Source organism: Miscanthus floridulus, chromosome 12 (assembly GCF_019320115.1).
Source record: "Miscanthus floridulus cultivar M001 chromosome 12, ASM1932011v1, whole genome shotgun sequence".
Classification (NCBI taxonomy): domain Eukaryota; kingdom Viridiplantae; phylum Streptophyta; class Magnoliopsida; order Poales; family Poaceae; genus Miscanthus; species Miscanthus floridulus.
Genome location: NC_089591.1, coordinates 54,999,294 through 55,021,586, shown reverse-complemented (window position 1 = coordinate 55,021,586; position 22,293 = coordinate 54,999,294). Strand labels below are relative to the sequence as shown.

General features: G+C 43.8%; 1 protein-coding gene and 1 pseudogene across 3 annotated transcripts; both read right to left on the bottom strand.

The window, feature by feature from the left end:
- Positions 1-470: 470 nt before the first annotated feature.
- On the bottom strand, positions 471-21,456 carry LOC136496442 (eIF-2-alpha kinase GCN2). Of its 3 annotated transcripts, XR_010769053.1 has the most exons (31): positions 21,188-21,455; positions 20,210-20,281; positions 20,063-20,122; positions 19,867-19,972; positions 19,081-19,185; positions 18,417-18,875; positions 17,636-17,767; positions 17,469-17,555; positions 17,289-17,375; positions 17,083-17,179; positions 16,030-16,147; positions 9,733-9,787; positions 9,466-9,632; positions 8,789-8,976; positions 7,309-7,457; positions 6,732-6,981; positions 5,958-6,213; positions 5,410-5,506; positions 4,828-4,908; positions 4,647-4,703; positions 4,316-4,447; positions 4,145-4,231; positions 3,619-3,727; positions 3,398-3,537; positions 2,900-3,004; positions 2,520-2,620; positions 2,310-2,412; positions 2,104-2,226; positions 1,388-1,537; positions 1,054-1,096; positions 471-939 (listed from the first exon to the last, which is right to left on the bottom strand). XR_010769053.1 is itself a non-coding variant. In XM_066492112.1 (30 exons), exons 1-29 carry the CDS (start codon positions 21,304-21,306, stop codon positions 1,427-1,429), a joined length of 3,753 nt encoding a protein of 1,250 aa, XP_066348209.1. In that variant the 5' UTR covers positions 21,307-21,455; the 3' UTR covers positions 473-939; positions 1,388-1,426. The 3 variants fall into 3 exon arrangements, 1 of the variants encoding a protein (XP_066348209.1); XM_066492112.1 differs by lacking the exon at positions 1,054-1,096 and having other exon boundaries at positions 473-939; XR_010769054.1 differs by lacking the exons at positions 471-939; positions 1,054-1,096; positions 1,388-1,537; positions 2,104-2,226 and having other exon boundaries at positions 2,520-2,604; positions 21,188-21,456.
- Positions 10,239-11,756, bottom strand: LOC136495266 (uncharacterized mitochondrial protein AtMg00810-like; annotated as a pseudogene).
- Positions 21,457-22,293: the final 837 nt, after the last annotated feature.

The window sequence follows — 22,293 nt, the reverse complement described above, 5'->3', positions numbered from 1 at the left end:
TCGTGGATTAGCATAATACAGGAGATGCCAGTACACGATTCCCGCATCCGAGTCGTTGCATGTGCAGCGTGCAGTAGCAGTGTAGAATTCTCGGAGGCAGGCGACCACTGGCTGTGCTCTGGTGATGCTGGTTGTTCAATCAAGCGCGGAGACAGCGGCCTACCTAAATTAACACAGCGAGGCGTCAAGAAGTTTGACGAGAGTGCTCACACTGAAGTGGACAGTGGATAACAATGGAACAGTGCGACCAGCCTTTTTACACCAGGGTTGCTACACGTCATGTTCGCTTGACTTATAAGCCGTACTTTTTCAGCCAATAAACAATATTTTTCTCTCGCAATAAATCAATCAATGGTACTTTCAGCCCAGCCATGGCTCATCAGACCACCGCGAAGTCCAGTCCCAGATATGCCTGTCACAGCAGAGTCCAAGCGGTAAGCACGCGTCGTGCTGCGTACAAGGGGAATGTATGGCCAGTTGGCCACAGCCGACATTGCCCAATCGAATATGATATATGACAAAACACACCTTGTTTTGCCCTAGCTCAGGGAGTTGCAAATTCGAGCATTTCCTTATCAGCAACCCAACAATGTAATTTTTTTTCCTGTACATGGTGGATCTTGCTAAACGAGCTATGTACAAGGTGTTCCTATATGGGGAAAAAAATCACACGCACACAAAAGCGAACACAGGCAAAAATGGCAAAACCGGAGGATCTGTAGTAGAAAACCGCACACCTTCCAATCCATCTAATACTAATAGCCCCAAAACTGCAGAATTGCACCAACTACCCGCCACCTTGTGTCTGAAGCAACCTTGCATGGCATTGATTCCTCAGGAGGACAATCAGGAGGTCCAGGATTACACCAATTGGTCAATCACCCGCGCGGCCGCACCCATCTTCAGTAAAGGCCTTTGGGCATAACGTTTGGTAACAACCTGCAGAGAGCCAACAACCACCTTACCGTATGCACGGAAGCAGCCAACATGCATTATTGTAATGTACTAATGTGGTGTGCCTTCACATGTTCGAACAGCAAACATTGCTTTCACCTTGAAGTTCGAAAGACACTGGTAACCACAAACCTGACTCATTCTGAAAAGAGTGGATTTATAACATGACGGAAATTAATAAAGGGCGTACCCAGTGCAGAGAGCTCCCGCTCTGTGCGGGGTCTGGGGAAGGGTGTTAGTGGCAAGCCTTATCCTCGCCTGTGCAATGCGAGGAGACCGCGACTCGAACCCGGGACCTTCCGGTCACAGGCGGTAAGACTCTACCGCTTGCACCAGGCCCGCCCTTCATGACGGAAATTAATACCAGATAAATAAAGATTCTACACAAACCATGTAGACAAAAAGTTAAAAATTTTTGATGCCATGCTAGAACCTGAAAACAAATCGACTAAGGACTTGGGTGGGCCGTTGGTCAGCTCCAGATCGTAGGATTTTTGAATTGTGAACATATTGCATCAGACAGGAACTTTATTAGTCCCTCTCTTTCAACATCCTTCTCCTTTTTAAAATCAAGATGCCGAACCTGAGGCATGCCACAAAGGGAGAATCGATCAGAACTTCCTCCACACTTAGAATACTTATTGGAGGTTTGTACAGCAATAAGTAAACAGCAGATATCTTTCATTCCAATTTCCGAATGATCATCTTTTTATGTATCTATGAGAGTCTCACTATTTCATAAGATAATTTCTGCCTCACATTTTTATATTAGAATAACAGCAAAAAACATGGAAGTGTTAACATTTTTCAGATGCCTCAAACCGAGTTCCTGTGAACACGTGATACAAGTATAGAACTGGCAATTTTATCATTAATCCTAGTCAAGCAGATGGATTCAGTGCTTCTGAAATTGGTCATACAAGCTCAACATACTATAGAAGTTTTGCCAGGTAGAAAGTACAGTTGAGATATAGTCAGATATGAAATGCTTTTAAAAGTTCATACAGCAGAAACAAACAGCACACATGTAAATAAAATGCATAGTAGTTGGATAAAAGCAAGGTACTTTCCTACCATGTATTTTTTTAATACATGGAAACTAGTTGAAACAGCAAAAACGAAATACAGTGGCAGCTTTAATGTATGTACCTTCACAAGATCTGTTTGTGACAGACCTGATTCAGTGATAAATGCAAGGCATTTAATATCATGATCACTGGCATATTCATACTGTTCTTGAAGACTTGGATCTTCCTGAGGAACAAACTGAGCCTGAAAATAGTAAATCCATCAGTAGTGATCATAATAGCTTCAGTCTCCACACTAATCTTTGCCCATGATCCTTATAGAACCACCTTTATGTTAGCTTTCCAAAGCTCTGCAACAAGTTTCATGCGTTCAGTTAACAGACCGCCACCACCCCTTGAACAGACAAGTACACTGATGCTAGGTTCAATCCTGAAGGCCACATAAATTAATTTATAAGTTATTCTTTTAGAACATAGATCACATAAATTATTGGAGTTTTTAGAATCAGTGACATTGGGATTCGTAATTCAGATCACCTGGACAGTAACCTTCGCAACCCCAGATCAGATGAAGGATTGTTAGGAAGAAATTTCTCAAGTGCAATGCTCACACCAACAGCACCTGGGGGTTTAGATTTCTGCACAGGTTATACAATTAAAATACCGAAATCATGGACAATATCTCTATATTTTCTTTTCACAAAATGAAAGGAGAAAGGTATTTTTGTGACAAATCAGCAGCAGCAGCAACAACAATATATCTTCCTTGGACAAGTATGGGATAATATACAGCGTCTGAAAGAGGTCGTTATACAATTATAAACTAAGATTTTGTGGCATCTATATGTAGTTATTTGTTAAGATAAATGGTTCAAGGTATATCCTTTAACACACAGGAGGCATCAAGTACAACTTACATATGCCTTATCCCAAGCTTGTTCCACCAACTGATCATATCGTCCACCAACTGCCAGCAACTTTTCATGGAAACTCGGTCCATGATTACCTTCTTTTGAGTATACCTGTGTTGTGTTGAGATGGATAAATTGCAGTGCGATATCAAGAAATATATAAATTTCAAAGGAGCAAAGCATCAACACTTATAAAAGGAAAGCATAGAAAATGTGAAGAACATTGCAAAATATCTCCTAAATATTGACACACCACCCATTATTTCGTATGACTGAAGACTGAACTAGGAAAACCTAGTGAATGCAAAGAACATTGCAAATTGCAATATTTTGTTTTCTATTCTTTTCCAACTATATTTATTCTCAAATAACTAAGATAAGGAATACATATGACATTAGAATGCTACGGTCTTTCATAATGAGGAACAAAATAGGGTTCTCTCCCAAGTGTGTTCTATAAAATGTTCCAAAACAATTTAGGGATGTAAGGTTACAGTATTTCACCTGGAAAAACAAATCTGTATAGTAACATTCTGAGGGAGGCATGAGTACATCAATAGTAGTAATTGGTTGTTCTACCGACCATACTCTCAAACATCTCAGAAGCGAGGATAGATCATCAAGAGCCTTGCAAGCAGATTTATCTACAACAAGAAACACACAGTAGCAACAATTAAATGTTCCCAGCTTTAGCAGCTAATAAAACAAAGATTAAGAACCACTACCATAGAACAGGGTCCCTCTTAATCTAGCAAGTACTACATCTGCAGAGCCACAAAACCGCTGATCTGCTTTATGTAGCTTCTCAACAACTTCTTCAGAAAGCCGAAGATCCTGGAACATTTGATAAACCAGCCAATGTCATCAACTATTAAGTGAAATTCTAAATTTCACTAAATGATGTTCATATGCTGATATGCATAATAATCTAGCACAACCACTTTCATATAAACAAAAAAGATTCCCAAGAAAAAGCATTTAAAATGCCAAAAGCACAGTTCTACATGTCCAAATCGAATCTTTTAGTTGGCCATTGGTAAACAGGACAGGTTGGGGATGGAGAAGCAAGCACCTTTATCTAACGAGAAACACAAAAGAACACATTTACCACTCATCAAGTGTGTTAATTGCAATTTCCATATTGTAGTGCTATCAAGGATGCTCTTAAAAAAGAGAGAGAAAAGAACAGCTACAAAAGTACTCCTTTGATATGGCATTGTACTATATCACTATGAATAATGCTTCTTTTACCTGTAAAAGTTGCCCCCTAATCAAACTCCATTGTGACTTGCGGTCAGCCTCATTTGGCCAATATTGAACAAGAGTTGAAGACAGAAACTGAAACAGTAAACGAAATATTTCAGCTAGCTGAAGACAAAAATTGCAAAAGTTTCAGAAACAGGTAAAGACAGAACATCACACCTCAGCGACATTTTGTCTTCGATCCTGAGAAACCCCTGCCCAAGAGCAAATTGCTTCAGCAAGTTTACCGTGATTCAGGCGTATGACTAGTGTCTTGGAATCATAAAAACGGGTCCCAAGGTCCAAAGCCACCTATCATCGTATGGATACAGAGTTATTTATATGACAATACAAAACTACATTTTTAACATTAAAATGGACCTTCCAAGATAATTGTCTCTTTACAAACGATTTTATTACAAAATGGAAGACAAACTATAACCAAAATGATAGCAAGAATATAGTTGCAGAGAGGAGGTACAAGATGGGCTGCCATGTGGAGATATGCTACCTTGATGATTTCAGCCTCAGGAATTGGTGAAGTACCGCCAATAATGTCGAAATCACCCTAACAGGATATCAACATTATGTTTCAGAAGGACTTCTTCAGTTATTTCGAGAGCAAAAGAGTAGAAAATGGAGGTTGAAGTATAAAATTGTCGAGTTTCAATATAAATTCATAAAGAATTTACCTGAAGAAAACGATAAGGAGTTGAATGGCCAATGGCTCTTCTATGAACCCATGATATTTCATAACGCTTGAATGATGATGTCTGTAGATGAATTTGTGAGCAAGTAGGGAGAGAGACAAGAAAGAAAGGAAAACGGTGTCAAGTTATTCCAGAAAATCCCAAAACAGTGGCTAGACAGCTGGCTGGTTGACCTGACCTTGATCAAATGAATATTTTCCTGGATCACTAAACCCCTTAGAAGGTGAACTAGCAAATGCGATCACATAGCATGCACATTCACATTAAAAAAAATTGGCTAATATATTTTAAAAAATGTGCATATAATTAAAAAATCAATGATCTAAACATATAATGCAGACTGCATCTATGATAGTATGACCTATGTCCACAATGACAAGTTAAAACAAAAATGGAGTTAGATGAAACATAACAATTTAACAACTAAATTATTTTGTAAGAAAAAAGGCAATGATCCATATACTAGTCTAAAAACTCAGAATATGCATAATATAAAAATTGGAACAAAAATAGAAGCATAAACATTCACACAAGAGGAAAGAAAAAGGACAACTTGTCACAGACCTGATTAGCAGCAATTGACATAACAAATGGTGTTCGCAGTTCATAGCAAAGTTCTAGCATCTCTCCTCCTTGAGTTAAGATTTTCACTGTGTTTCCCCTAGAAAATTGTAGGCAATTGTTATGAACACGAATCTGGATGGCTCTAACCCATGCAGCACAACAACAGCCAGCGGATAGGCGGCAGCCACACCACAAGGGAAGGATAGAAGCAAGAACGGACTGGGATAATAGATTGATATTGTTCTTATTTGATTTGATTGTTACATCTCCTCTCCATATATAGAGAGGCTCACTTGACTTCTAAGTTCTAAGCAAGATGGCTAATCTTATTTCTAACCCTAACCCTAATGGGCCTCTCATACTACTGAAATGGCCCGTAAGGCCAAGCTGACTACACATGATAGCAATAAGACCAAATTTCAGAGTAAAGCATTAGGCAAAAAAATTGGCATCACTTGTCGGTTTCTATCTTATGAGATCATCAAACATCCATCAACTATTACTCCAAACAAAACATCATACATTTAAGTAGTCTGGAAATAACTTACCTATTTTTGGTAAAATTCCATTCCAAAGTATGCAAAGGTGAGATCTGGAACCTTTTAGCACAATGCCGTTTGAAAACCTCCTTGGCAACCTCAATGATGGTATCCAAAAGTTCACTGTTATCAATGTTAACAGTGGACTTTTTGCTGCTATCATGTTGGCCTTGCATTTTAGCAAACCTGTCCTCATTAAATATTGTAGATATAACTCGGTCATAAACATATGTGTCTTCTGGTGTTTGTATCATTCTAAGTACATCTGTATCAATTGCCAAAAGTAGTAATATAAATCAGTCAAATAGATCAAAATGGCACTTCAATTATAGGGCTAATTTAAAGATGCACAAGACACAGAAGGCTAGTATGGCTCCAGCAGACCAGCACTTCAAATATGAGTTTAAAGACAGTTGCAGTGTCTGTTTACCACAAACAGCCTTCAGAGATTAGGTTGAAATCCTATATACAAAAGGAGGCAAACGGACCAATTCATTCCATAAATACACTGCACACACAAACAAGTTCGCACACAAGCGCATGCACAGAGCACAGACAACCAGTCTACATATAAACAGCCAATCAACTCACAAACGACAAAGGCCAGAGGTGCACAATAGAGCAGACAAGTGGGCCCCTTAGGTAGAAGGCCATGTGAAACAAGCAGAAATATCAAATTCCTCAATCCAAATTCTTTTAGCAGTCATCAATCTCAATCAACGATCAGGTCATGATCTGTTCTTTTGGTAGTAATGATGTCATACACAAAAGTTAATGGCTTACCATTTAGCCACTCATCTTCCATCCGAGGAGGCAGTTCATTTTGCAAGACCTCAACAGCAGATGGACGATTAGACGGGCTTGGTGACAGCAAGCTTCTTAACAGGACTGCCTGACGAGGAAATTTTGACTCCCATGACAATGGAGGATCTCCCTTCTGCTTAAGATCAGAAAGAACAAGATGCCTTTCCATCGCTGTGGCAAATGGATGCCAAAGCTCAAAAAATATAACTCCCAAACTGTACATGTCAACCTGACAATTAAAGTAAATAAGAGCAAGGTAAGCTTCAAATTTTAGAGTTTGCCTAGTTGCCATTTAAAAAATAATAATAATAAGTCATATTTCACAAAAATTTTAAACCATTGGTAGGAGCTCTGCATTCATTTCGAGAATAAAAGAGCTCTGCATTCATTTCGAGAATAAGAGTATAGCATTCATTTTGAGAATAAGAGAATACACTGTCTGCAATGATAAAGGAAAAAATAAATACTAAAACATAGGCAGTAGGCGAGATCAACAACATTTCACAAAGTTTTTTTTATCATTTGTTAAGTAAAAGTCCAAGTAATTTGTTCTGACCTTTTCATTAATCTGCGGCCATTTCTGCTCTACCTCTGGTGCAGTATAAAAATATGTACCAACTTGACCTGTTCCATCCATTGAAACACCCATTGCTTCAGTAGGAAGATATTGGTCATGATCTAGCTGCTCCAGCTTCAGAAATTTGGCTGACAACAATGATAAAATATATTTTAGCTGAGATTTTCTTCAACTAATTTTGGAGAAGAGGAAGCAGCCATTATTACAAAGTCAAACACTGAGGAACCATACACTACCACCGACCCACTTACGCTTTTGTCCTCGCTTCACATAAAAGAGTTAACCCAAGGTGGGACTAACCCCCCCCCCCCCCCCCCCCCACACACACACACCACCACCACCACCCACACACAATCTCACATCACCATATACACGGACCCACTGTGGGGCAAACCCAAGCTAGGCCCAAACCCAGACTAGGCCAGCTGTCACATACACCCTCTCAAAGGCTCAACCGTCATCGTCAACCCAACATACCCACAACCGGGCAAACGATGACTAGGAACATTCTCGCACACGATCATGTCCATGAAGGTCAGCTCAAATACCATTTGTAACACCACAAATGGCTCTGATTCACTAGCACCAACTCACTTACACTTTTGTCCTCATTTCACGTAAAAGGTTAACCCAGGGATGGTGATATGAACTCTAAAAGCCATGTGGATCTAACCCGCTCTGACGCTCTCAATAACCAAGGTGGGACTACCCCCCCCCCCCCCCCACAATCTCACGTCAACATACACATGGGCCACTATGTGATAAATCCAAACTGAGCCGGATGTCACATAAACTTCACATGATCACACTTGCCACAAAGAACGGGTACTTCCTCCGTCCCCAAAATAATTGCACATCTCGCTTTTTGAGAAGTCAAAAGAATAAGTTTGACCAAATATATACAACAATATACTGATATTTATGAATTATGGTGCACAATAAGTATCATTAGATTAATAGTAGAATATATTTTCATAATGAACATATTAGGAGGGACAAATGTTGATAATATATTCTATAAATCTAGTCAAACTTAAAAAAGTGTGACTCCTCGAAAAATGAGATATGCAGTCATTTTGGTACTGAGGGAGTATGTAATTACTCAACAGGAATATGCATTGACAGTAGTAATTGCCAATACCACATGAAACAACAAAATAATGACAATGACATTTTATTCTATATAACTTATTTTCTCAAACGCATACAAGAACTGTGCATCACAATATTGAGAAGGAAAAATCCAAGTGGAGAAGTGCATAGAAGATAAGATATAAAGATAACAAAGAACAAAAAGGACTCTCACTGGAAGACCAGCAAAACTCACACACAACCCCAAAAGGGGAGGAAACTAGCTCATAGGATCGTATCTGACTATGATGGAGTAGTACATGATGATAAAGATTATAATAAAAAACGAAACCAGATTGAAAATATATGACAGTTCTGGACATCATACCTAGACCAAAATCCCCAATTTTAATATCATTGCGGACATCAAAAAATATGTTGCTGGGCGTCAGGTCTCTGTGTAGGATTCCTTGACTATGGACATGAGCTAGACCTTCCACAATTTGTCGAAACAGGTGCCAGGCATGGTCAACATCAAAAGATGAGATGTATGTCTCAAAATCCTGCCGCAAAGTCCTTCAAACAGTAGTCCAAAAGAAATTAGATACAGAATAGCTACAATCAATACACTACAATAGAATGGCATTCAATGACTGAAAATACATAAAGAAAGATCATCACAAGTCTAAAGTTCCAAAAGTCAAACTACCAGGCCCTCAAGAACCTTTCAAGATTACAAATTCAATTTCAACTCTGCAGTAACTTACACCCTCCAATTCTTTTTAAAACACAGGGATCATGGAGTTCATAAAACCAAGAAAATTGAGGGAAATCATTATATATCTCATATTATTGCCTGAGTGCTTAGGGAATAAGAGAATTCTTAATAGTATCAAGAAGAGTGAAAATTTTCATGGTATAAGTGTAGTGTATCCTTGATTAACTATAACAAAATTTTATACGGCTCAAACATCAGTAGTTTGACTAGTTTCTCACATAATAAAAAAATAATGAAGAAATAGCAGCACAAATTTCCTTAGTGCACAACTGCAAAATGAAACACACCTAGGACAATACTCCATTTGAATGTACAAGTATGTGGATTCCTGCTTATTCCCACCACCTGCATCCGATAGGCTGACTTCATCATAACTAAAGATAGAGCTCTCAGCAGTGCGGGACCCACCAGCATTCAAAATATTATGATGACCGTATTCAGTTTCAATCCATGCCTGGCATCTCAATGACAGTTGAGTCAGAATTGGCCAAAACAAATTGTGAATACAATGATTATTTTTTCGAAGCAAACAAGCATATCAGTGGAGATATCACCTGGTAATAGCGGACAACATGTTGATGTTGCAATCTTGAAAGTGTGGCTACCTCTCTGAGTACCTTGCAAAAACATTCATGAGAACCATCAAAAAGGTATAACAGATGTGCTAGAGCAAACCCATTAAAAAGAAAAGGCAAAATTAAAAAAAGAAACACATCCACATAAGTTACTGACAACTAAATACTGTATCTGTTTCTTCTTTGATGATATCATACACAGCGTGTTCGAGAACAAGTAAGCACTAGATACTTTTTCTCAAATACACAGAAGTGCTGCGTATCATTTCATTAAAGAAGAAAAGGAACCAAGTACACACCCCAAACCACACCACACCACTCCTGGAAGTAAGCACTATATTTGTGATCCTCATTGATTATAACAGCTCGTATGATCTATAGGAAGGCACAATGCTTGGTTTATGAGAGCGAATAGGTCTCGGGAAATTGTGATAGATTGATTGATATGAGTACAGGGAGTACATTATATAGGCAAGGATCAGGAAGGGTTTATAGAAACACCCAATCAACGGTGATCCTTGCCTAACCAATAATCATCTACCATAATCCCTAGAGGCAGCCCAGCCGATAGGCTTAGGCGCCAGGCCCATGGCCAGCCCATAAGGCGCCTATTCTAACACGCCCCCGCAGTCGAATCGTCAGCCACTCTGCACGTTTAGACTGGACCTGAACTCCGTGAACACTGAAGAAGGCAGCCCTTTGGTGAAGATATCCGCATATTGTGAAGAAGTGGGAACATGCAGAACACGAAGATCACCAATGGCGACTCGCTCCCGGACAAAGTGAAGATCAATCTCAATGTGCTTGGTTCGCTGATGTTGCATCGGGTTGGAGGTCATGTAGACGGCACTAATGTTATCGCAATACACCAGTGTGGCGCGCCGAAGAGGGGCATGCAGCTCTAGAAGAAGCTGGCGCAGCCAAGTGGCCTCAACAACTCCATTGGCCACCGCGCGATACTAGGCTTCAGCGCTGGATCTTGACACCGTGTTCTGGCGCTTGGAGGACCAGGAGACAAGATTGTCGCCAAGAAACATAGCATAGCACGAGGTGGACTTGCGGGTGTCTGGACAACCAGCCCAATCAGCGTCGGTGTAGACGACAAGATCAACCGAAGTAGACGGTCGAAGCAGGAGACCAAGGTGGAGAGTGCCTCGAACATAGCGCAGAATCCGCTTCAGAGCTGCAAGGTGAGGCTCACGAGGGTCGTGCATATGAAGACAGACTTGCTGCACAGCATAGGCAATATCCGGCCGGGTGAACGTCAGGTACTGTAAGGCTCCAACGAGACTACGAAAGTCTGAAGGGTCAGAGACAGGGGTGCCATCTGCTGCAGCAATCTTCGGATTGGTGTCAACTGGAGTGGAGCACGGCTTACACTCTGCCATCCCGGGGCGATCAAGAATGACCAGCATATACTGTCACTGAGAAAGAAGAAGGCCATCACCACTTCATTGAACATGCATACCGAGGTAGTAATGTAGTTCACCAAGGTCCTTCATAGCGAACTCCCGCTGAAGGGCTGAGATGATCCGCCGAAGAAGGCCAGGTGAGGAAGCTGTGAGGACGATGTCATCAACATAGAGCAACAGGTAGGCTGTGTCTGATCCGCGCTGGTAAACGAAGAGCGAGGTGTCTGACTTGGCTTCAACAAACCCAAGGGACAGCAAGTGTGTGGCCATGCGACTGTACCAAGCACGAGGGGCCTGCTTGAGGCCATATAGTGACTTCTTCAGGTGACAAACATAGTCCGGATGAGCTGAATCTTCGAACCCAGACGACTGCTGACAATAAACTGTCTCTGTCAGATTGCCATGAAGAAAGGCGTTCTTCACATCAAGCTGGTGGATGGGCCAGCGGCGAGAGAGAGCTAGGGAGAGCACCGTGCGAACAATGGCAGGCTTCACCACAGGACTGAATGTCTCATCAAAGTCCACACCAAGTCGCTGGGTAAAGCCGCGGAGAACCCAGCGCGCCTTGTGTCTTTCGAGGGAGTCATCAGACTGAAACTTGTGCTTGAAGATCCACTTGTCGGTGACAACGTTGGCCCGAGGGGGGCGAGGCACGAGATCTCAAGTGTGATTCTTCAGCAGGGCACTGTGTTCCTCTTCTATTGCAGCTCGCCAAATGGGGTCAGCAAGAGCACTACGGAAGGTCTTCGGTATCGGTGACATAGACGTAGCGTGGTACACAGCAGGCATCCGAAAACCGCTCTTCGAACGTGTGCCCATGGCGTGCTGGTTGGTCACAGGAGGGACAACAACAGCACCTTTGGGTAGTGGGAGCGGCGCGGCTGGTGCAGGTGCAGCCGGGGAGGCGGTGACAGGAGCAGTTGGAGTAGGCGGTGGTCGAGGCCAGCGCGTGTAGTGGTAGGTGAAGGCGCGGTCTGCACGAAGAGGTGGGAACCTGGGCGGGGGCCCGCGGGGTGCCTGAGGAGGTGACACCGGCGCCGGGGAGCCCGCGGTCGGTGCTGGAGACTGCGAGCTCACGCGAAGCGTTGGCGGGATGTACAGTAGGCGAGGTGTAGCGCCTCCAGTCGTGTTGGGCGCGTCCTGAGCCACGCGTGGCGCGGGAGGGGTCCCCGGCGTCCGCAGCGCAGGCGAGATGTAGAGCGCGGGCGCGGGGGGATCAGCAGCAGCCATCGGAGGCGTCGAGGGCACCCCAGGCATAGTCTCAGAGGGACCGGCAGGGGCGCTGGTGACGTCAGAGGTGCTGGATGGTGTTTCCTGCAGACAAAAACTTGTGCAACGGTCCAATAGGAGCGGGCACAACATCAGTAGCATCAAGACCGCCGGAATGCTAGGACCATTGCGCTCAACAAAGGGGAAGGCCGTTTCATCGAAGATGACGTGCCGGGAGATGATGACTCTATTGGAGGAGAATTCAAGGTAGCGGTATCCTTTGTGGTGAGCGGAATAGCCTAGGAAGACGCACAAGGCAAACCTAGGAGCGAGTTTATGAGGAGCGGTGGTGGACATGTTTGGATAACACTTGCAGCCAAAGACTCGTAGGTAATCATACGCCGGCGGCGTGCCGTACAGGGCAAGGTGGGGCGCGGAGAAATGTGTAGTCTTGGTGGGTAGTATGTTAAGCAGAAGGGTCGCTGTGGAGAGGGCCTCCACCCAGTAGGAGGGAGGCATAGACGCCTGAAAGAGCAGTGAGCGAACGACATTATTGATGGAGCGAATCATGCGTTCGGCTTTACCATTTTGAGGCGAGGTGTAGGGGCAGGGCATACGAAGATGGATGCCCTGGGTGAGGAAGAAGTGACGGGTGCTAGAGTTGTCAAACTCTTTCCCGTTGTCGCACTGGACAGCCTTGACGTGGGCGCCAAATTGGGTGGAGGCGTGGGCGATGAAGTGGGCAAGCGTACTGAAAGTGTCAGATTTGAGTCGCAAAAGAAAAAGTCCACAAGTAGTGAGTGCAATCATCAAGTATAACCAAATAGTATTTGTAACCAGAAACACTGTCAACTAGAGATGTCCCCAAGTCACAATGAATAAGATCAAACTTGCTAGACGCACGAGAGGTGGACGAATGAAAGGGCAGACGAACATGACGCCCTAACTGACAAGCGTGACAGATCTGAACAATCCTGAATGTGACAGGAAACACTAGACGCAAGCTTCGACAACGCCTCATGACCGGGGTGACCGAGTCGTCGATGCCACAGTGGGGAGGGAGCCTGAGCGACAAAGGAGTGTGCTGGAGGTAAGCGCAGTGGATAGAGCGGCCCGGAGCTATTGCACCTGACGATCTCGGTCCGAGATGGAAGAACCTTCACAGAACAACCAGCGGGGTCAAACTCAACAGAACAATTGTTGTCGATAGTGAATTGGCGAACAGAGATGAGATTCTTAATAAGTTGTGGTGACACAAGGACATTATTAAGACGTAAAGTAGGGGACAACTCTGTGGAGCCAGTGGCAGCAACAGGAAGCATGGAACCATTACCGACAATAATAGATGGAGTAGGATACCACGGGAATAGAACATGTGAAAGGGAGGAAGACTGAGATGTCATATGTGAAGTAGCACCTGTGTCGAAGTACCACTCATTGGACGAAGGAGGGGTCAGCGACGTCGTGCTGAAGGCGGAGGCGAGGGCCGTCGGGTCCCAAGAAGGGAGGTCGGCCACAGGGTTGTACCCCGGGGCGACCCACTGTCCTGAGCCATCAGGGGCAGCGACGGCAGCAGGCTGCTGGTGGCCGACGAGTGCCTGCTGCTGCTGGGCTAGGAGGGCCTGCTGTTGGGCCTACTGCTGTGCCTGCAGATGAGGAGGCACCGGGATGGGTGCCAGCGGAGGACGAGGACCCCCTGGACACATCTGAATGGAGCCCATCCATGGGCTGTAGACGCTGGGCCAGGGGCGACCACCGGCGGCAAGCTGCTGGGCGCCGGCTTGCTGCTGCTGCTGGGCGCCAGAGGGAGGGCGGTGGCCTCCAGTGTTGTTGCTGCCACCAGGGCCCCCCTTTCCACCGCCGCCGCGCCTGCTGCGGCGATTGCCGTTGGAGGACTTAGGGCCGCCAGCGCCCCAGAGCCCATGTTGGACGTGGGTGAGGCAGCACTGGAGGAGCCTGCTGCGGTGGAGGCAGCGAGAGCAGTGGCAGGGGACTCCTTGTTCTCCAATGTGAGTTCCTCGAGGATGAGGTCATCACGAGCCTCCAGGAAGGTGGGGAAGGGCCGGCTGCGGCGTAGGAGGGCCCCGACGTGGCTGAAGCGCTCGTTGAGACCACGGATCACGTTAAGGACAAGGGTGCTGTCGATGATCACTTCGCCAAGAGCCGTGAGGTCGTCAGCCATCTTCAGCCGGAGGCACTAGTCGGTGACGGAGAGGTCGCCCTGGACGAAGTTGCGAAACCGCGTCTCAAGGTGGATGGAGCGAGCCTCCCGGTTGCCGAGGAACTGTGACTCGACGGTGAGCCAGGCATGCCGGGCAGTGGAGCCCTGGGCGGAGAAGATCTCGGCAAGGCCGTCAGTGAGCGTGGCGACGATCCAGGACTTGACGACGCAGTCCATCCGAGCCCAGTCAGGGGAGATCGGGGCCGGAGGTTCCTCGTGGATGTGGTCCTGAAGAGAAAACTTGCCGAGGATGAGCAGGAACTGATCGAGCGGTTGAAGTTGCTGGAGTCGACGTCGAGGATGGTGGTGACGTGGTTTCGGATGTTGTTGACGGCGATGGCCTGGGCGTGCAGTTGCAGCAGTGCCATGGACTCATGGAGGAGCATGGCTGAGGCGAGGTCGGGAGGGCAGCCGCGCGCTCCTTGGTTGCGCGCGCCAGGGCTTCGCTGGCTCAGGCAGCAGCCGCGTCGCGATCTTTGACGGCGGCTGCAGCCTCCTCGGCCGGAGCAGCGCGAGCCAGGGCGGCCTGGCGCTCCTTGTCGAGAAGTTGGGCAGCGGCGGCGGCGTCGTTCGCCTTCTCCTTGGCCTGGTGGGCCGCGATCTCGTCAGCGGTAACGTCCCCAGACCTGGGGGAGGGCGGGGGAGTGGGAGACATGATGCGCGTCACGGCAGGGCCTGCGCACGGGCGCTGCACGGCAGAGGCCGGCGCGCAGGGGTGTGCAGCGGAAGGGAAGACCTAAACCTAGGCGGCTGATACCATGAGAGCGAATAGGTCTCGGGAAATTGTGATAGATTGATATGGGTACAGGGAGTACATTATATAGGCAAAGATCAGGAAGGGTTTATAGAAACACCCAATCAACAGTGATGCTTGCCTAACCAATAATCATCTACCATAATCCCTAGAGGCAGCCCAGCCGATAGGCTTGGGCACCAGGCCCATGGCCAACCCATAAGGCGCCTATTCTAACAGTTTATATAATAATAATACAAAGATACCCATTAGTCAACCAACACCTTATTTGATCATTACAAAATGCAGAAGTGACATGAATTTACATAGCAATGGTGCATACACAGATTCAGAAACTTGCAGTACAGAAAGGAAACAAGTGAGGCTTCATAGTTTATAATATATATGCTATTATCAAACAAGTTTCTAAAACATGTTAGCAGTCACATGTAGAAACCCTTTCAATAGTTGATCTGAGGATACAACGTGTAGAGGGGACTTGATTGGCCCAAACCAAATAAAAATACAAGTAAAAAATGCATAATATATATAAAAAAGAGGAGGCTTGACTGGTGAAACTAGAAGTGATATTTACATTGCTTTCGCCAAGATGATCTCCAAATAATATAAAAGGAATGCAACAACTGCATAAAGCAACTACAAGCTTTGAGTAAAAGAACTTGACTGGACTATAGACAAACCTTAAAATCTTCTCATTCACTTGAGGACTTCTATCCTTCAGGCGTATCTTTTTAACAGCATATTGGCGCCCATCTAGCTTGTTTTTGCATAATGCAACACGACCAAAGCCCCCCTGACCTGTACAAATGATATCTTAAGAGTCATGCTAGACAGTTAAACTCCAACAAATACGATTCAATAATGAAGGTGTGGCCTTTAACATATATTTGGCTAGGAGCGCACCCTGGGTATCTGAGGATCCAGCCAGGGGTGTAAGCCCAAAAACCTAAGTTTACTATAAAAATATAACATGGGCCCAACCACAATAACAGGTTCAGCCTGAGGCCCAGCTCATTTCTACCATGACCAACCACAGAATTCTATGTGAAAGTTGAAACATATTCATAATAATCATCGCACAGTAAATACACATTTGCCCACATTAGCACACCACATCACCAACCACCCTAAAATAAATCACAAGGCGGATAACATCATTTAACATAGAGTGGGCTAAGTACCTCAGGCCAATAGTAACAAAAAGAATGGTTCAGATTTAAGGATTGACAACAATTGATCAAGGGGTTTATCCTCAGATCTGCTGTTGGTAGTTACCTAGTAAACATATAGTGGGGCTTAGTATATCAGGATAGGAGCTAACAAAGGCATATAATAACCAGCGCATCAGCCTCAGTCTGAAACAACCTTGCATAATTCCTTCTGTAAAACACAACTCCCTATGTTCCCAAATAGAGAAACAATTTTTTTCTTCTTGCAGGCTTAGGGATGGAACTTTATCCATCTCTATTCTGATAATTGTCTGAGAAAATATTAGAAGACTATGAGCACATGAAAGTTCTTTTCGTGACCAATATACCATTTATTTTAGGAAAGTTTTTACAGCTTGTCTGCATGTATTCCAAAGTAGCATCTATTTTTACGAACTTTGGAAGTATTTAAACATAGCAAGCACTAATTCACAGCAATACAGACAGACAAATTCTTCTGACTTTGTAACTGATACATCCTGAAATAGTACAATGAAGCATTATCAATGGGAATATGATACTCACCAAGTGAACGGAGCTCCTCAAAATCATTCAAATAACGGGAATTTGGCCTAGATGATGAATTATCAGGTCTCCAAAATAGAGAGCACTCTGAAGAGATCTATTTGATGCCATCAGAAAGCCAAGTGACAATTAGAGATGATCAACACACAGATAGTATTGGTAGAAATAAATCATGAGTTAGTAGAATATAAACAGGTGTGGCTTACCATTTGTTGCCCAAAAACATGACTGAAAGTTTCCCCAAAAACAGCAGGAGAGTCAGAAATTAAATCCTTAGCCCATTCAGAAAGAACCTGTTAACACCAAAATGGGAAAAAATGACCATTCAGTTGGGAGTGGTAACAACGAAAAATAAAAGGCAAATATATAGACAAGACTATATGCACCCCTATGTTGCACAGCTCTGCTGATATTGTTGGCAAAGCAGCTGAAAGAGAATCCTTCGATGCACAGGCTATCCGAAGCAGATGTACCTAATTAAGATTCCAAACAAGGTTCACTACTTAAGGAGAAAATATCACTCAAAGACGGTGTTGTGAGAGAAAAAAGATACCAGAATTAAATCCCTTTTCTTGTTTCGTGAAGCATCATCTAACATGTCTGAAACATAAGATAGTGCATTTGAAGAGCTAAAGTCTGAATCACAATCTTCTTCATTCCAAGGTTCCTCTGCAAGGTCAGTGTCCTACTAGTATTTATAAATATGCAGTCAGATTAGGTTGAAGCGCAACATTTTCAACTTAAATCAATAATTGACAGGAAAAGCAGGACTGCAGGAGCAATAGTACAAATCACATAGTGTAATATCGGAAGACAAATAGGTCACAAATTAATTGACATGGCAATATACCAAGCAGATGAATATTATACAGTTAGAATAATGCATATGTTGAGACTTGAGACCACTCCACATGTTTCACTTCTATCAAACCATCAGATAAACAATTGAGTTACTTAGGAACAAAGGTTGACACTGGACAAAAAGGGCATGCCAGTGCAATCAGTCAAGTGTGTTAACATAAGAACATTGCAAGTAAAATTGAAAAACTCCATCACAAGTAAAAAAATCAAACCCAAGAGGGCAATTACCAAAAGGACTTGACAGTTGACATACAAGTCACGATATAAATGGTTTTCCTTCAATCTAACATTGTTACATACCAATATTACATTTTCGCCTTTTTCATAGCAGTATTACTCATAATGGCCTAACCTCGAGGGACCCTAGGTAAACTTTTCTTCATTTCTTTGTATAATTATAGAAATGTGTTGTCATAGTTGATTCATGAAATACACTAAAACAAAAGGAATCTTCAATAGTTCTGTTTTATTACCTCGGGTTCATTTAGACTGCTAAAACCCCTTTCAGGAGTATCTGATGTATTTCCTGTATTGCTAGCAGACAAAGTTTTGCTTTCAGTTTCAGTTTCCTCATCCACAACATGTAAAGTTGGAGCTGCCTCCCGTATGGCACCATGCTTTGTGGCATGTTGCTGTTCAGCTTTATCACCAGATGAGCCTTTAGCATTATTGACCTTATCAGCTGAGACACGGGATTTTTCAATGATGGTCTTCCTCTTGCTTCTAACATTAGATTGAACTTGAGATACAATATTTTTCCTGCCACTATCTGTTGTCAGATCTGGACCTTGGCGACTCCAACAAGTATCATCATATAACTGACTATATAGATCGAAGGAGTTATATACGTAAGAGATTCCAGGGTAAGGATCACTGCCAAGGCTAACTTCCACATCTTCATCAGTAGTTGAGCTCAAACCCAAGAAAGAAGCCTACAACAACAGATAATATGAAATCTCAGATATGATCAAAGAGCAACAGATGAAATAATAATATAATATCATGAATACATGAAGCCAAAGATCAATGAAAAAGGTTCAGTGCAAAGGATGCATCCCTAATTTCACTATGCCTTACAATAAAAACAAAGTAAAAGAAATTGTTATACAGTCTATCAGAGGCAATGTGGAAACTTACAGTGCTCACTGAAACATGTGCTGGAGCAATCTCAGACAGAAACTCTTGCGCAGCCTCAAACAAATTGAAAATCATAACACGTCCTTCTCGGGAATAAATGTTTGCCTGATAACAATACATGAGTCAAAGCTGAAGAGGCAAAAATGAATCATCACAACTCGCTAATATAAAAACAAAGGTATAATTTGGAGGCATAAATTACTCATAATTTGAAGTACAATGTAAAACAATAAACTTCAATATTATTGATTCTCTTGACAGATATACTAGAAAACATACTTGCGCTTTTATTAAATAAAGTGATACTCGGACAATTATTTCACAGTTCAAACACAAACAGAGCAAACATATACAACTTCAGCAGTTGCCCTTCCCCAGTGGAATGCATGCATGTAACCCGAACTGTTCTTATAATTTTGCAGCATGGCAGTTGCAAGACAAATAGAGTTCAAGGAAAATTATTACATTAACAGAAAACCAAAAAAGGAAAACTAACTTAAGAACTAAGTGATAGTTAAGTTAAAAGTCTACGTCGAGAAGGCCACCCACCTGGCTCAAATCTGGATGTTCGCAAAATGTGTGTACCCCAATGAGAATCAGTTTCGGTACTCACCTTCTTTAAGACAAAGCATGGGGGATGTCGACTCCCAATTGTCATTTTTTAAAGAAAAAAAAAGACCTGAATCCCACTAATTTTAATGAGATTTTTCATATTAATGCTAATACCTGTGGTCTCTTTGAAAAAAAAACGTATCATGTAATATGGTCAGGTGAAGTCTAATATACCTGATCAGCAAGAAGCGAAAGTAGCCGATCTGCATCTTCTTTAGACAAGTTTTTTTCAGGTACAATCCGCAACTTTGGGCACTTGTGGGGGTAACCAGGAAAGCATCTACATTTTAAATCAAGAGTTGAATGTCTAGCACCATTAACAACAAACAAGAATAGGTAAAGTCACGACGGCTTAGAGGAAGACACTTACATTACACTAAGAATAGCTGAAATATTTAGATCATCAAAGCCCATGCCGGCTGAATAAGGCCTGTTTAAATTATTCAATGGTAACAACACTTCACTTGTTGAACATGAGTATGGAAAAAAATCTATGTGTATGCGCATTAGAAAATACCTGATACACATATTACATCGTGTATGAGGTGATTCTGATGTTACTTTGAAGTCCTCCCCTAAAATTGAAGCCCTAATTGATGTAGAACCAAAAGGTGCAGTTAAGATCATGTACAAACAGAAAAGGGTTAATAAAGGGGCACAAACTAGATCATGGAACTAAGCTCTGATTGCTTCTATTAGTAAACCGGTTATTCAACCCCAACTCCAAATATAAATCAAAGTTAGCTTGGTTTTTCTGCTATTGATGGACATGCAGACAATAGACAAATATCAAATTAAAATAACACCACCCAATTACACCCAAAAGACAAATGGTTAAAATCTAGCAATGACAAGAAAAAATAAAAACAATAAATATTAGACGGGGAGCAATTGTCAAAACTATCAGCAGAATATAAGGTTGACAAGGAAGAGGCTGAGCTTGGGCACCCACCCTACAGGCTGAACTTTCTCACCAACTGAACAAACGAGATGATATTATATTATATACAGTCTCGAAAGCAACAGATTGCATTAGGCGAAACGGCGAAAGTCTACATAAGCACAGCCGGATGATCGACGAAACTTCCGTTTCCAAAAAAAAAAAAATGAAACGAAGACCAGTGAAACTGAAATATGAGACAATGTGAGAAGGCCAGAGCAGTGGTCGATACACCACACCAAAATCATCCGCAACGGATAGGAATCATGTATCAATAACAGTAAGGCAAATCAAAGTGCTCCCAGAAAACAAAAGTACTGGCACACAATAGATTGTGAAACACCACTCCGGAATACAACTATCAGCAGCGAGAACACATGAGTCGCGGTTGGAGACTACGAAGCAGCGAACCAGACGCCAACATGGACTTAACTCCTTACGCGCATCGCGGCGGTCAATGAGGAACGACACGCAACAGCAGGTATTCGCCCAAAACCGACTTAGCGAGAGGAGAAGCGGTTAACCGGAGAAACTTAGTGATGGTGCGTGACTTACAGGGCGGTGAGCTCCTCGTCAAGGGCGGTCTCGTCTCCTTCGAGCTGCGCGGCGTGGTCCTTGGCTGCCTTGCGGCCGGCCGCGCCGCGCTTCTTTTTCTTCCTAGAGCTGTGGCCCATCGATTAGAGCAGCTGGAGCTCGCGGCGTGGCGGCGTGGCGGGCGTCGCCCTCGCCCGCCGGAAGAAACGGGAGCGGAGATCTGCACTGGCGTGGCGTCGGGCGGAAGCGCGGCTTTTGCCGTGGCCCGTGGGACTTTGGGATGGATGGGATGGGCACAGGGGCGCCTCGACTCGAGTCCAGAACGACTGCCGAGTGGGCCCGGGCCGCGAGCAGTGTGAGGCGGCGAGATTTTTGGGTAGTTTTGATAGCGTCGGATCGAAAGCGAAACGGCGGCTGCGCCGCAGGCCCACAGTACAAACTGTACAGTACCAGACGGCTATCGGCGGTAGCTAATGCTCGGCGCAGGCCGTCCGTCCGCCGGACGGTGGGCCTAACCGTTTAAAAAAAGAAAAAAACTTAACTCATCTTAATGTCACCTCGACGACCACGCTTCTCTCTCCACTGCGCCTTCTCTCCAGTGTGCCTTCGCTCCGTGGATGGCATCTCCTCCGCACTGGAACACAACAGCCCGTCTTTCTCCTTCTCCATCATGCCTCTCGTCCGCCGCGGGCTTTTCCAGCGCACGGACCCGCCGCTGACGTCCGCCGCGGGCTTTTCCAGCGCACGGACCCGCCGCTGACTTCTCCACGAAACCTGTCGCGACCTTCTCCACCGGAGCAGCGAATTCTACGCCATCGACGAGCTCTACACCGATGAACTCCACACACCAACGAGCCTCCATTCTCAAGCAGAAAGGAGATTTTGCACTGAAAGAGTACATTACAAACATATATTTCAAGTGTTACAGATGGTTCAGAGGTATGTTGTAGATGTTTCATATAGATGTTATAAAAGTAGATCGGGATACTGCATATACTACAAGTATTTCAGAGACATGTTGCAAGCATTTGTTCAAAGTGTTTCATCTGTTTCAGACGTATATTCCAAGCATTTTGATCTAGATGTTGCATATGTTTCACACCTATATTACAAAAGTATGTTCAAAA